The following is a 12,794-nucleotide window of genomic DNA, read 5'->3' as shown; positions in this document are numbered from 1 at the left end:
ATCGCACCATGAATGATGGATATAGGGCAAAGAGAGAAGTGTCTGTAAAAATTGTTGTTTGTTTCTTACAGCTTGTCCAGAACACCACATATGCTTGACTTTAGTTAGGCCACATTCTTCTTCAGCTGCTGGTATACAGATCAAAGGGTTTTGCTGTATTGTTGCAGTGCTGGTCTCTTCCTGACCCACCAGTCTGACATTTAAACTCCAGTTAGAAGAGCTGAGCTCACAGTTCACATCCCCGACTCCTCACTAAGATTTTCATGTCAATTTCAAGTGAGTTCACACTAAAATGTGCAAGATGTTGCTGTTTAACTCATAACTGAGTCTGATGTTGGTTTAAAGCTGAGGTACGCAGCATGTTTGGTGTCACTAGAGGGAAAAAAATCCATCATAACCATTCAGCATGTCTGTCAGACATCTAACTCAGTGAACACAGTCTTTGAAGTGGCCAGATAAATGTTACCATGAGCAGGTTCAGACTACGGCACACAATGTGCAGAATCAAAGTCCTCAGCATCAAACGGATGGTCTTTAATCCCAGTGGAACTCTCTACAGTCTTCTTGTTCTCATTTACTGTACAAGGATATTTGGCCTGCGTGGTGGAGCCACGGATCAAACCACTAAGTAGATGTAGATGACTTGCTCTACCTCCTGAGCTACAGCCACCCCCCATGGCTGGATGGACTTCATATCATAAATCCCTTTTTCTGTAAGACACATTCATGGGTCCTATAGGATATAAGGCAAAAAGAGAGTTCATTTAGTTCCAGCGAATTTGAAAGGGACTATTTGGGAATATTTCTTCTTCAGCCCAGCCTAAACTCTCTGAGGCAGCTTTCTGTCATTTCTTTCAGTAGTCTTCAAGAATAGTTCCCCAGGCTTCTTGAAGGACATTCAAAGCTCTTCTTCGGATGTTTCTGCCTTTTGGTCTGTTCTCTGTCAAGATGATCTCACACTGCTTCAGTAATGTGTGGGCTTTGGGGAGGCCAATCCATGACGGAAACAAAACTTTGAAAGAAGCTCGTATAATGGAACAAGGACTCACTCTGAGAGTGAAAACCTCAGCCAAGCAGCTCCCTTTCTGGGTAATATTTCATTTGAAGTGAACAATGTTGTATTTTGTTTTCTATGTTCTTTTTAAACTTACTCTAAGACGTTTGCAGTAGAGTAAAAATCAGATAACTCTAGCAAAACGGAGGTTTTCTTCGATTACACAAACGTGATACAGTAATGGATAATTGTTATTGATTTAGAAATAACTGAGCATGAATAACCTGAGCTTATTATATAATATTATATTGCATTATATATAACTAACCTGGCAGCTCATTCACTTGACAACACTTTCTTTAAAGATATAACACGTTTTGGGGTCAACCCGAAAGAAAGAAACATCCAAAATGAACCACTGCTGTCCAGCTGACAGCTCCCCTCTGCACTTGCATGTAATCTGTGTTTAACCTTTCACAGGAAACCTGATGCCAGGGGACCAGATCTTGGAAGTGAATGGGGACAGCCTAGTAGGTGTCACAAGTGAAAGGTAATCTGCTAAAGTCACTGCTCTCATGTTAACAGTAGTGATGCTGGAAGACAATCTGTGTAAATGTGTTTGCATGTGTTTCACAGAGCTGTGGATATCTTGAGAGCAGCCTCTGCAACCAATCACATGCGACTTCTTGTAGCCAGAGATGAGGAAGCAAAGTAAGCAGAAGTCTGTCTACAGTCCTGTGTGTTATTGCCACTGTTTCTCTGCAGACTATAAAAATGAGCTTGTGTGTGGTAGTCAAAATCATTTTTTTTGCCCTAAACAGCAGTAATGCCCCCTGAATGCTGTTCAAAAAGGAGTACTGTCTTGGTTTACTGTAGGTCCTGCTTTTGTAGAGGGCCCAAAGGTTCTGTGAGTGATGTCAGGGAGCCAGGCTATTAAATGATCAGTTCTCAGGCCTTGCTGTCTAGTCGAGCAGTGGAGTATTTGGATGCATTTCATGATGCCTACAGAAAGACCATGAACTTGCACCTGTACAACTGTTTAAAGGGAATCAAACTCCCAGCAGGTTTGAGAGTTGATTATTAAATCCTTTGTTAAGCCACAAAGTTTACTATGGACTATCTGTAGTGCTGGCAATGCAGAGCGAGTGCCTGTGGTTTGTGGCTGGATTAGTGATGCAGCCACAGGCAGATGTATCTGGTCCATCAAGAATCCCTTTTTTATACTGTCAACAAACCCTTGAAAATCCACCTTGTGGACAGGGGTGTCACTAGGGGTGGGTTTAAAAAATCAATTTCCCTGATTTCAATTTGAATAATGCGTTCATTAAATCCTGAATCGATTTTTAAATATTTATGTATTTTACCAGAAACGCCAGAATCTCAGGTTAAAGCTCACAAAACTGTTTCAACAATCACCAAACAGCTAAAACAGTAAATGAGAGCAGGTAAACAAGTTCCCTTCAAAAATGTAAACACAGAGCGTGGAGCCCCCCCGTTCTACTCACAGATTCTGATGCTGCAGGTGTTGGGTCTGTGTTTCCACAAGCCCCGCTAGTTTAGAAACGTATTCTCGTTAACGACAAAAACAAGATGAACATCTTTTACTTGCTAGCAAGGGAGGCCCCGGCCGGTGTCTTTTTTTTTTTTAAGGATGAAGTTTTTATCCAGTTTTTTATTTTATTCTTTTTTTTAGTGAGAAAGGGCACTTAAAAAGAGAAGAAGAGAAAACAAGCAAAAAAAAACAGAGCAACATACTAAACACAACACCATCACGTTAATCTAGCTAAGTGTAAACAGCAGTAAATACTAAATATTGAATGTTGTTGTGTAGCAAGCAGGACCGACAGCGCACAATGTGCTTGGAAATAGCAGCCAATAAAGGTGTAGTTTATGTCTATGAACAGTGAACACGCGTGTGCACACCTGTGTGGATCAGCGCGCTTGTATTCAAAATGTTTCCCCATGTAATGGTCTGCTAGAGCAGACTCTGTATTCCTCGTCCACACATAAATGCAAAAAAGGAGTTTTTAAAAATCTCAGTTTTCGGTGATTCGAAACGTCGTTTACGCTTGGACGAAACAGCTGCGTTTTCAAAAATACCCATGTAGGTGTGGACGTAGCGTAAAAGAGTTAGTAGTTTATTTTCTTACTACCTGTAATTTATTGCAGATTACTTGTATTTGCTTAATTGTTTACTAAATGTTTGAGGTGTGAAATAAACCGCTATGGAGCAAAATATGGGCGTGTGTGGTTGGAGGATGTGTGCGTGCATGCTTGCGGGTGGGTGCGAACATTTTTCTTGTAAAACAAAGGGGGGCCCAGCAAAAAAAGTTTGGGAACCACTGTGCTAGAGGATGTGGAGAGCGATAGTCCTGTCCCCCAGGGCATGAAGCAGGCATGGAGGCGATCCAGCCTCCAGATATCCAGAGGCCCCAGAGTGCGAGAGCCCAAGGAGGGCCACCGGAGGGGCATCCGTGCCACCCTCCTGGGAAGAGCTGAGGAGAACCCCAGATGAGGGGTCACCCAGTGGTGGCTCTGCCGGCAGCCAGCTGTGCCAGAGTGAACCGCAGGCCCAGAGGCCGGAGGCCCGAGGGCCCCCTTTGCCCCGGGAAGAGGCCTGACCGAGCAACAGGCACCAGGCCCTGCCAAGTAGTCACCGGGAGTGAGCTGGTACATACCTGAGCGCCCAGCCCCGGACACCAAGAACCACCAACGCACCGACCCCTGAGGGCATCAGTTACCGGCAGGGAGTTTGGTGAGGGGAGATAGGCCTTGGAGGGCCTGGGAGTTCCCAGAGAGGTGGAGTGTAAGACCCGACCTGACATATAGACACAGACAAACAGGCACACACAGACACAAACATGCATTCCCACCCTCATGCACACATATACAAATACTCAGCACTCACTCAACGTAGGGATAGACATACATGGACACTGTACACACAATCACACTCCCCAAACAAATTCTATACCCCAGGTCCCGGTACCCTCACCCCTGGAGGGGGAAACAGCACCTAGACCCAGGAGATGTTACCCTTTCCCCCGGGGTGGAGGCAAGCAGACCGCCCCAGGCTCCGCAGCAGCAGGGAGGCCCCGCATCCCAGATCCCAATCGGACGGCCAACACCTCCTCCCAGCCCCCCCGCCCCGATGGCCAGCAGAGAACAGGGGTGTGTGAAGACCCCATACCTCTCCCCTCTCGCTCATGTGTAGTGTTGCTGCGTGTTGTTCTAAGGTGCATTTAAAAAACGGGAGAGCATGGTGCTGCTGCCAGAGAGCAGCAGGTGTTAGCACGGCCCCTCCCGAGAACCCTCAATGTCTACATGGATTTAAAATTGAGAGGTGGGCACCGGCGCCAGAGGTGGGGCTGAATACACAGACCGTCCACTGAACACCGTTAACGTGCCCACCCTCAAGGCCCTATATATATGTGTGTGTTATGAGACTGTGAGTAATGTGGATGTCTAAGTTGTGGAATAAAATTCAGGCACAGGTTGCCAGAAGGGGACGGGGGGAATGCCTCCCCTGCACCCTGGTGACACACCCGCACCCCAAGGCCCTACTTGAGTGGGTGGGTGTGTTGGAGCGGGAAGAGGGAGGCAGCCTGGGATGGGGAGAAAGAGAAGGGAGGAGCAAGATGCCCCTCCCTGGGGCCAGCTTCCCCGCTGACCCCAATAGGCACCCCCGTCCTTCGGCACCCACCAAGGCAAGGGAGCCCAGGCCCATCAAGATCTGGGCCTACGGCAGCAGGTCCGCCCAGCCCCACAGGACCCGGGGCAGCCCACCCGAGCCCACCACAGAGGAAACTGTACCCACCCTAACATTTAATCATCTCCCAGACTGCACAAGACAGTAGACACCCAGGTTAAGTTTATTCCCCACCTCTCCTATACTCTCCCCCACCTGCAGAGTGGACTCCTGCAAGGATGGAACAAACTCCCTGTCAGTTGAAGAGCCCCCTAGTTAGCCAGATGCGCCAGAGGCCCCCTGCGCCAGGGCTGAGCCCCCGTGCATCCACCTGCCCACAACCTCGGCGACACACCAACAGGGACCTAAGCCCCCAAGGCGCAGCCAGAGCCCTAGCACGGAGGCGAAGCACCCCCGAACCCCAAGCCCCCACGCCTGCCCCGGATTCACTCAGGGGCAGCCAGGCTACCAGGCCAGTAACCTACGTCCACCAGCACAGACCCTCCCCAGCCCTGCTGCACGCAGCCACAAGGAGAACACCCTCTAAGAGCAACCAGAGCCACTAACCAGGTTATGACCACAACCCCTAGGTTAAGCCCTCCAGGGATAACGTCCCTAGGGATTCTCCAGACGCCCTAAGCCCGTCCCAACTCCACATCAACCACAATGGCGAAGGCGGGACCAAACCATGACCCCCCACCCCCGCTAGGTGATAGCGCTAATCAAAGGAGCCCAGAGGGATTGATCTAATGTGATGGCAGAGGCTGTCTCGAGACTAATGTGATCTATTAGATGGTTTCTGTATTGGTTAGAATTAAGATTATTTTTATTTTTCCAGTTTATGAGGACCGTTTTCTTGGCGATGCATAGGGCAGTGAAAACCATGTGGACTGTATTAGTTTCTGTAGTTTTTTTTTTGTTTTTTTAAATGACCTTTGACAAGAAAGTCTCATTTCTGCTGTTCAATACCAAAAAAATATAAACTTTTACAAATGATGCCAAGTTGCAACTCTCTTAGCCGTGTCTCTAATCAAACCTCTGTAACTTTGCTCTGCTTCACTTCAGCAGCATCAGGTGATGTTCAAATGTTGGTTCATGCTTTTCTTCAGTTTTCTTCAGAATATTTTTAAGGTTATCTGCTAAAAAAAAAGCCAGGCCAGGAAAGTCGCCTTCATGTTTCTCTCCCATCCAAGTACTAACCAAGCCCAACGCTGCTTAGCTTCTGAGATCACAGCCATAGCACCCTGAGATTGCCCGATCTCGTCTGATCAGTTACTTTAACACAAAGGCATCCGCTGTGGCCTGGGTGGGTGGTTGGCCTCTCCCTTAGAGATAGGGTGAGAAGTTCAGCCATCCGGGAGGGGCTCAGAGCTGCTCCTCCACATCGAAAGGAGCCAGCTGAGGTGGTTCAGGCATCTCAATTTCAATTCAGTTTTATTTATATAGCGCCAAATCACAACAAAAGTCGCCTCAAGGCGCATCTGACAAGGATGCCTCCTGGGCGCCTCCTGGGTGAGGTGTTCCGGGCATATCCCACCGGGAGGAGGCCCCGTGGTCAGACCCAGGACACGCTGGAGAGATTATATCTCTCGGCTGGCCTGGGAATGCCTTGGTGTTCCCCCGGACGAGCTGGAGGAGGTGGCTGGGGAGAGGGAGGTCTGGGCTTCTCTGCTTAGGCTGCTGCCCCTGCGACCTGGCCCCGGATAAACCGGAAAAAGATGGATGGGTGGATGGATGGATGTCGTCCGCTGTGATGCTCACACCTCTGATAGAGTCTCACAGAGTCAGCTTTCTTTTTATACATAGATATAAATTATGGATATGTGCTGATAAATGATCAGAATTATAATCTTTCTGACTGAAAATTGAATCAAATTGAGACCTTGTGAATCAGAATTGAATCCGTTATAGAAATCAGTGAAATCACACAACATCTTGAAGCAAACTCAAGACTTTGAGTTTGCCACCCAAAAAGCAAACTTTTTTGGGTGGCTGTAGCTCAGGTGGTAGAGCAGGTCATCTACTGATCGGAAGGTTGGTGGTTCGATTCCCGGCTTCCCCTAGTCTGCATGCCAAATATCCTTGGGCAAGATACTAACCCGAAATTGCTCTCCGATGCATTCATCGGAGTATGAATGTGTGTGAATGTCAGTTGTGCTTGTGCGAATGGGTGTGAATGGGTGAATGCACAAGTTGTGTAAAGCGCTTTGAGTGCTCAGAAGAGTGGAAAAGCGCTATATAAGAACGAGTCCATTTACCATTTACCAAACTCAACCACTACCAAATGACACCAAATGAATTTTAGGTGTAGAAGCAACGAACAACTTTCTTTGAGTGGGTTTCATGTCTCACTATTGAGGCATCTGCTAGTGCTGTCACAGAGTTATGGTTACATTAGGGATACATGTCCAAAAAAGGCGTTCGTCTTGGGCTCAATTTGGGCCAGATCTAATGGACTAAAAAACAGTTTTTGATGACGTTGAACTAAAAGAAATTGTGGGTGTTCCAATTGCAGCCTGAACAGCAGTGTTTTCTGGCCTTATTGTTTTTGTTTGTTTTTGTTTTTGTTTTGGGAGTGGGGGGGGTACATGTGAAAAGCAAACTAGCACCAAAAAAGATGGATCCATTTTTATTCCTTTTGTTTAACACACCAGCTCCACTCAAACAACTCGTGAATAACAAGCTCAAAATGAGTGGAACACATGATGCCTGAACTGTGCTGACAGTACCATACTAGCATTACTCCTGGCTGGTAGTATTAGTGTTGAACCAGCTTTCTAATCTGACTATGGCCAGTCTGAGTGAAAACAAGGTCAGTGCCAGCTGTCAGCATTGGCCTTGTCTTCCCTTCAAATCCACTGCACACAACGTGATCCGTGACAAAGGTAGTAGAGGATTTGCATATTTAAACAGTGAGACTTTGCACACTAGTGTCAGCCATGAGCTTTACTTAAAAATGCAATATTCTGCGTGTTCAGTGAAGACAGCGTGACAGTTGGGATTTATACCTCGGCTGTTGGAGAAGATACATGCCAGACTGAAGTCATCACTGGCAGAGTCCTCATATACAGGGTGGATATGTAGAATTACAATGTTGTGTGTAGTGTAGTACCTATTTCTCTGAGGCCAAGCTGTGTCAGCAGTGAGGTTGCCTGAGCCACTCTATCCTCCCTTCTCCATCTCTTTGTGTTCTGCGCAGAGGATGTGACAGCAGAGTCGGGGAGGGGGAGAGCTTAACGGAGACGATGCTTTGGATGATGAGCATTGTATGTTAATCTGCACTGTGTGCTTTAACTACCCTGCAGCCCAGAGGAGCTGGCGGGCAGACAGCAGTAGTGCTGGGGACTGGGAGTCGGGATTATTCGTCTCTATCTTTATATCTGTCTACACCCCCACCCCGACACAAATACAACCCAGAAGTGTCCCAGCATGTGCTGTTTGCTTACCGGCAGCAAATTACAGTTAAAAGGAAAAACACTTATTGATAAGTTAAGCCTTTTCATCTGCAGCATTGTGCTTTGTGAGAAGCATTCTGTAAACACGTTTGCATGTTTTATTGAAAGAGAACAGACGGCAACACAAACTAACCCAAAGTTCAGTTCAATCCATGACTCTGAGATCACAACAACAGCCAGCTGAAGGTGACTGAGCCTAAATATGTCTCTCTCTCACAAAGACGCACGCACGCACACGCAGAGACACACGCACATGCAGAGACACACGCACATGCAGAGACACACGCACATGCAGAGACACACGCACATGCAGAGACGCACGCACATGCAGACCACACGCACACGCAGAGACACACGCACATGCAGAGACACACGCACATGCAGAGACGCACGCACATGCAGACCACACGCACATGCAGAGACGCACGCACATGCAGAGACACACACGCAGACACATGCACACGTGCAGATGCACACACGCACACGGATGGTGAACGTTGCTGAACAGGCACAGGCGTGTCATGGTGCTATATTAGACCCTAAATGTCCTGTCAGTCGGCACTGACAGCACATATCTGCTCATCCTTCACTGTTAAACGGCACCTTTAACCCAATCGTCTGTTGCTGCTGATAATAGCAGGTGTGAGGTGTTTTTATTTTTTATTTTCTTTCCAAGCTCAGTTTGTGTCTTTATTTTTCCACAGCCAATGTGACTACTTATCATAATCCGCTAAGAAATGCCAAATTTAAATCAGCGTCCACAGGGACGATCATAGTGTGGTGTTGTAAGAGTGTGGCCCGTCTCATGAAACAAGGATTTTCATTTTGAAAAAGCTGCAACACTGTTATTCACAATAGAACATAGAAAATAATTTATTTCAAATGTTTAAACTGAGAAAATGTTGAATTTGATTTCAGCAACGTGTGAAAAACACTGGAAAAGCGCATGTTTCCCACTGTGCAGCATCCCTGCTTCCATAATGGTCTGTGAGCTAAGGATTCAGAGCAGTCCCGGCTCTTCTCTTTGTGTTTTTCATTTCATAAGGCTCTAAATGTTCTCAGGTGGTGAAAGGTCTGGACTGCAGGGAGGCCAGTTCAGAAGCAATGCTGTTCTAATAGCTGCAGTATTCAAATATGAAGGCCTTCATTTTTGTTTTTCACACCTAGTTTTAGTTTTTCAGTTTAGTTGTGGTTAACTAATATAACTGTGACGTGTCATTAAAGCAATCTTATTCTAAAATTGTTCTATTGTTCTATACACAATGATGCTGCTGACCTGTTACCAGTTAACATGATTAGCTGCAGCTGTTTCTTTTGAGTTGTCCAGCATTCCGTGACCCTGACCTAACTTTGTTGTGTTGTTGCCTTCAAATTTAGTATGTGCTCATATTGTTCATGAAATATAAAAACCTCTCAATGGAAACATTTGATATGTTTATGTTTTGATAAAATATGTATTGATGAAGCCTAAAAATAATCACATTCTGTTTTACATTTACGTTTTACACAGTGTCCTGATGTTTTTGGGTATAAAGAAGGGCTGCAAAAAGTACTCAGCAGAATGATTGCCTGCCATTCATTTGAATTGTTTCTGACATGTTGTGATTTTCCTGGAGTATATGACTTAAAAGAGCTTATATGTACCTATATCACTTCCCAAAGCAAAGCTGTCCAGGTCTACACAAATCATTACAACATCATTGGCTTTAACATGTAACATGCAGTCATCCTGTCATGTCTCAACATCTGTTTCTCTTGAAAAGGAGAGAATTTGCTGATCTGCTAGAGAAATATGGATCTAATGGCAGCACTGGATCAACACGGAACTCTCCGATCCAGCAAGGTAGGGATGTTTCTGCTTAGCTCTGCTTGGTGATTTCCACTTTCATTTTCATTTCTTTCTTAATGGAAAGCTGTTGCTGCATTTGCATTAGAACAAAGTGTTTTTGTCATGCACGTGACACAGTACTGCTGTAATAATGTGTTTGCATGTAGAGAAACATGTTTTTCTCTGCCCCTCTGCTTTGGATGAAGACAACACGGTACAGTCTTTGCAGTAGATCAAACTGCCTTCCTGACAGAGACAAAACAGCTTTTCTCTGTTATGTCTCTGTCAGAAAGCTCAGTCATTAGGTAACAATAATCAATAGACTGAGAAGTCACTTTCTGATGGACTTTTTTCATTAAGGCCATTTGTTTCCATGCTCCCTAGGAACACCATACTCTGTTTGTGCCGGGTGGACTGATTTTTACTGCTGCATGTTTTGGGGTTTAAAAGCCACAGAGATGCATCTTTTAGAGAAAATCAACTGCTGCAATACTCCTGACACATACAGGCTCACTACAGGTTTTCTCGTAGGCAGCGGTTGTCCTTCTCTCCTGGATCAGCTGGAGCTTTCTTTAGGAGCCTTTCCTGCTTTGACAAAAGTCCAGCTGGGATAACCACATTTACTCAGGGCCTTCTTGATGTTCTTCTGCCTCCCTGGCTGCTGTGTCAGTGGGGATGGTGTTGGCTCTGTGTTGTAGCGTCCGTATGTGTAGGTTTACGGTACACGTCAGCTTTTAGATGTCCCCCATTACTGATGGAAATCTCACAGTCTAAGAAGGCTAACCTGCCACTTTTCATATCTTCCCTGGTGAATTTGATGTGTCGGTCCACTGAGATGATGTGATCTAGTAAATTGTGGTAAGTCCTGAGATTCAATTTTCACCGTGGTGTCATCCACATACCTGAACCAATGACTTGATGGTGTTTGGTGGTTGTGGTTTGGATTAACATGCAGCTTTTCAACAGTGCTGTCCGTTTCTTAGGGAGCCTGGTTAGCAGTCACATCATGGAAACAGTGGAAAATGGCCTTAAAGTCCATGAGAAAGTCATGTCTCAGTCTATTGATTATGCAAATATTATTTTATTATTATTTGGTATTATTTTCCTGATCAGTTTGTGTTTAAAAAGTATACTTTCAGGTATTCTTCAAACTGTTGTCCAATTTCTAAAGCAAAGACCAACATGACCTTTAACATTTGAAATCGAAAATAGAAAACAACCATTCTATTTTAGTCAGAGTACTCTGCCTATAGGCAGGAAGGAGTAAGTCGACCTTAAAATGCCTTACGACAAGTGCACATTTACCAACATCTGTTTGACTTGGAGAGGAGGCAGCCAGCTGCTGCAGAGCTGTTAAACAGAGCTCCAGCATGTGAGCAGTGCTGCTGACACATCAGGCTTCAGCTCCAGAATAAAGAGAGATAGCACTATAATGTGGTTTGCACTATAGGACTGCGTTAAGGATTGTTAGTATGGATGGTTCACAGGAATATACTGCAAGAGCCTGAAAGTCTCTCTAGAGACACAAGAACAGCGAGAAAAAGATCCTCACTAACAGCAGTGATGAGCTGGTCCATGCTGTTGGCTTTGCTGCTGTAGGCTGCATGGACCACTCCTCGCTTGGTGTAAAAACACTTGTTTATGAGGAGAAATTCGATTGTGAGGTGTCTGGTGTGCTAATCTAAACAGCCCTCACTGATGCTAAAACATTGCACTGAGGTCTTTAAGCTAGGGTTCAAGTACAAACTAGAAGAAAAATAACGTTCTAAAAACAGGGAACACTTTGTTATATGTGTAGTATGAGACCAGTTTGCTCGTGTTAAATATTTATAGGAATTAAGAGCGACTCAAGTAGAAATAATGTTCTAAAAGGAAAAAATGCAAAATGGGGCAATTTAATGAAGACATACTACGAGACAACTTTTATGGAAATTAATTTAAAAAGAGCAAACTGACTAAGTCGTGATCCTGATTTTTGCAGAGAAAATTGAGAGTAGAGAGCAAGAGAGCCTTAAGAGGTGGAGGTATGCTCTGGAGACTGGACTAATGAAAGTCTGTACAAGCCAGACAGAATACTGGAGTATGGAGGGAGATGGGTGGAAAGGTCAACATGAAGGTGCAAAGGTAGTGAGCTTAAATACAAGGACCAAGCATCCAAAGCAACAGGCAGTGAGGTGGAGTGGGTGGAAGTGAGTTCAGGGGTTTGGGATGGTTTTGGAAACAAGCAGAGGAGGGAGAGTGGATATATCGGACAAAGGAAGCTGAAGATGAAGCTGCTAGGCAGGAGGAAAAGAGGAAGACCTCACAGACTCATGCATGTAGTGAAGGAGGATATCCCGAGGGCCGGTGTGACAGAGGAGGATGCTGGGATAGGGTGAGATGGAGGCAGATGATCTTCTGTGTGCTAAAGGGAGCAGCTGAAAGTCTGGACTGCTAACTGCCCTTTCCTAAAATAACTGTAATTTGGGTTATCTCTCTCATGTAATTTTTGTTTGTTTGTTTTTCAAATCCAAAGGAGGTCGCTACCTGGATAGCACATCATCCGGTTCCTCGTCACGCTCCCAGAGTCCTTTGCTGTTGAGCCCAGCAGGCTCTCAGAGTATGTACAACAACAGTGGGCCCATGTTGCGCTCCCTCAGGTAAGAGTTCATATTTAATACAGGCTCACTGTCAACCCGACCATCAAGAAAGTCTTGGAGCTAAAATAATGAGTTCTGGTTGGTTAGGTTGGGATGAACAAAGTGGTTGAAAGTGAACCACTTTTCATTAAGGGAAGATGTCAGCAGGGCTAATGTAATTAAAGTCAGAACATCATAATAATGAAACAAG

General features: G+C 45.4%; 1 protein-coding gene across 4 annotated transcripts in view; it reads left to right on the top strand.

Annotated features, from left to right (window-relative positions):
* LOC102216205 (syntaxin-binding protein 4) overlaps positions 1 to 12,794 on the top strand; it is a 71,550-nt gene that overhangs the window by 41,589 nt on the left and 17,167 nt on the right. For all 4 annotated transcript variants that reach the window (XM_005751166.2, XM_005751165.2, XM_005751167.2 and 1 more), the window contains 4 exons: positions 1,475 to 1,544; positions 1,631 to 1,705; positions 9,901 to 9,980; positions 12,481 to 12,604. In XM_005751166.2, the coding sequence (XP_005751223.1) occupies positions 1,475 to 1,544; positions 1,631 to 1,705; positions 9,901 to 9,980; positions 12,481 to 12,604 (349 nt within the window). The remainder of the gene's footprint in view (positions 1 to 1,474; positions 1,545 to 1,630; positions 1,706 to 9,900; positions 9,981 to 12,480; positions 12,605 to 12,794) is intronic.

Source organism: Pundamilia nyererei, unplaced genomic scaffold (assembly GCF_000239375.1).
Source record: "Pundamilia nyererei isolate P.nyererei 1_Seehausen unplaced genomic scaffold, PunNye1.0 scaffold00302, whole genome shotgun sequence".
Taxonomy (NCBI): Eukaryota; Metazoa; Chordata; class Actinopteri; order Cichliformes; family Cichlidae; genus Pundamilia; species Pundamilia nyererei.
This window is presented reverse-complemented; position numbering and strand designations above follow the sequence as displayed.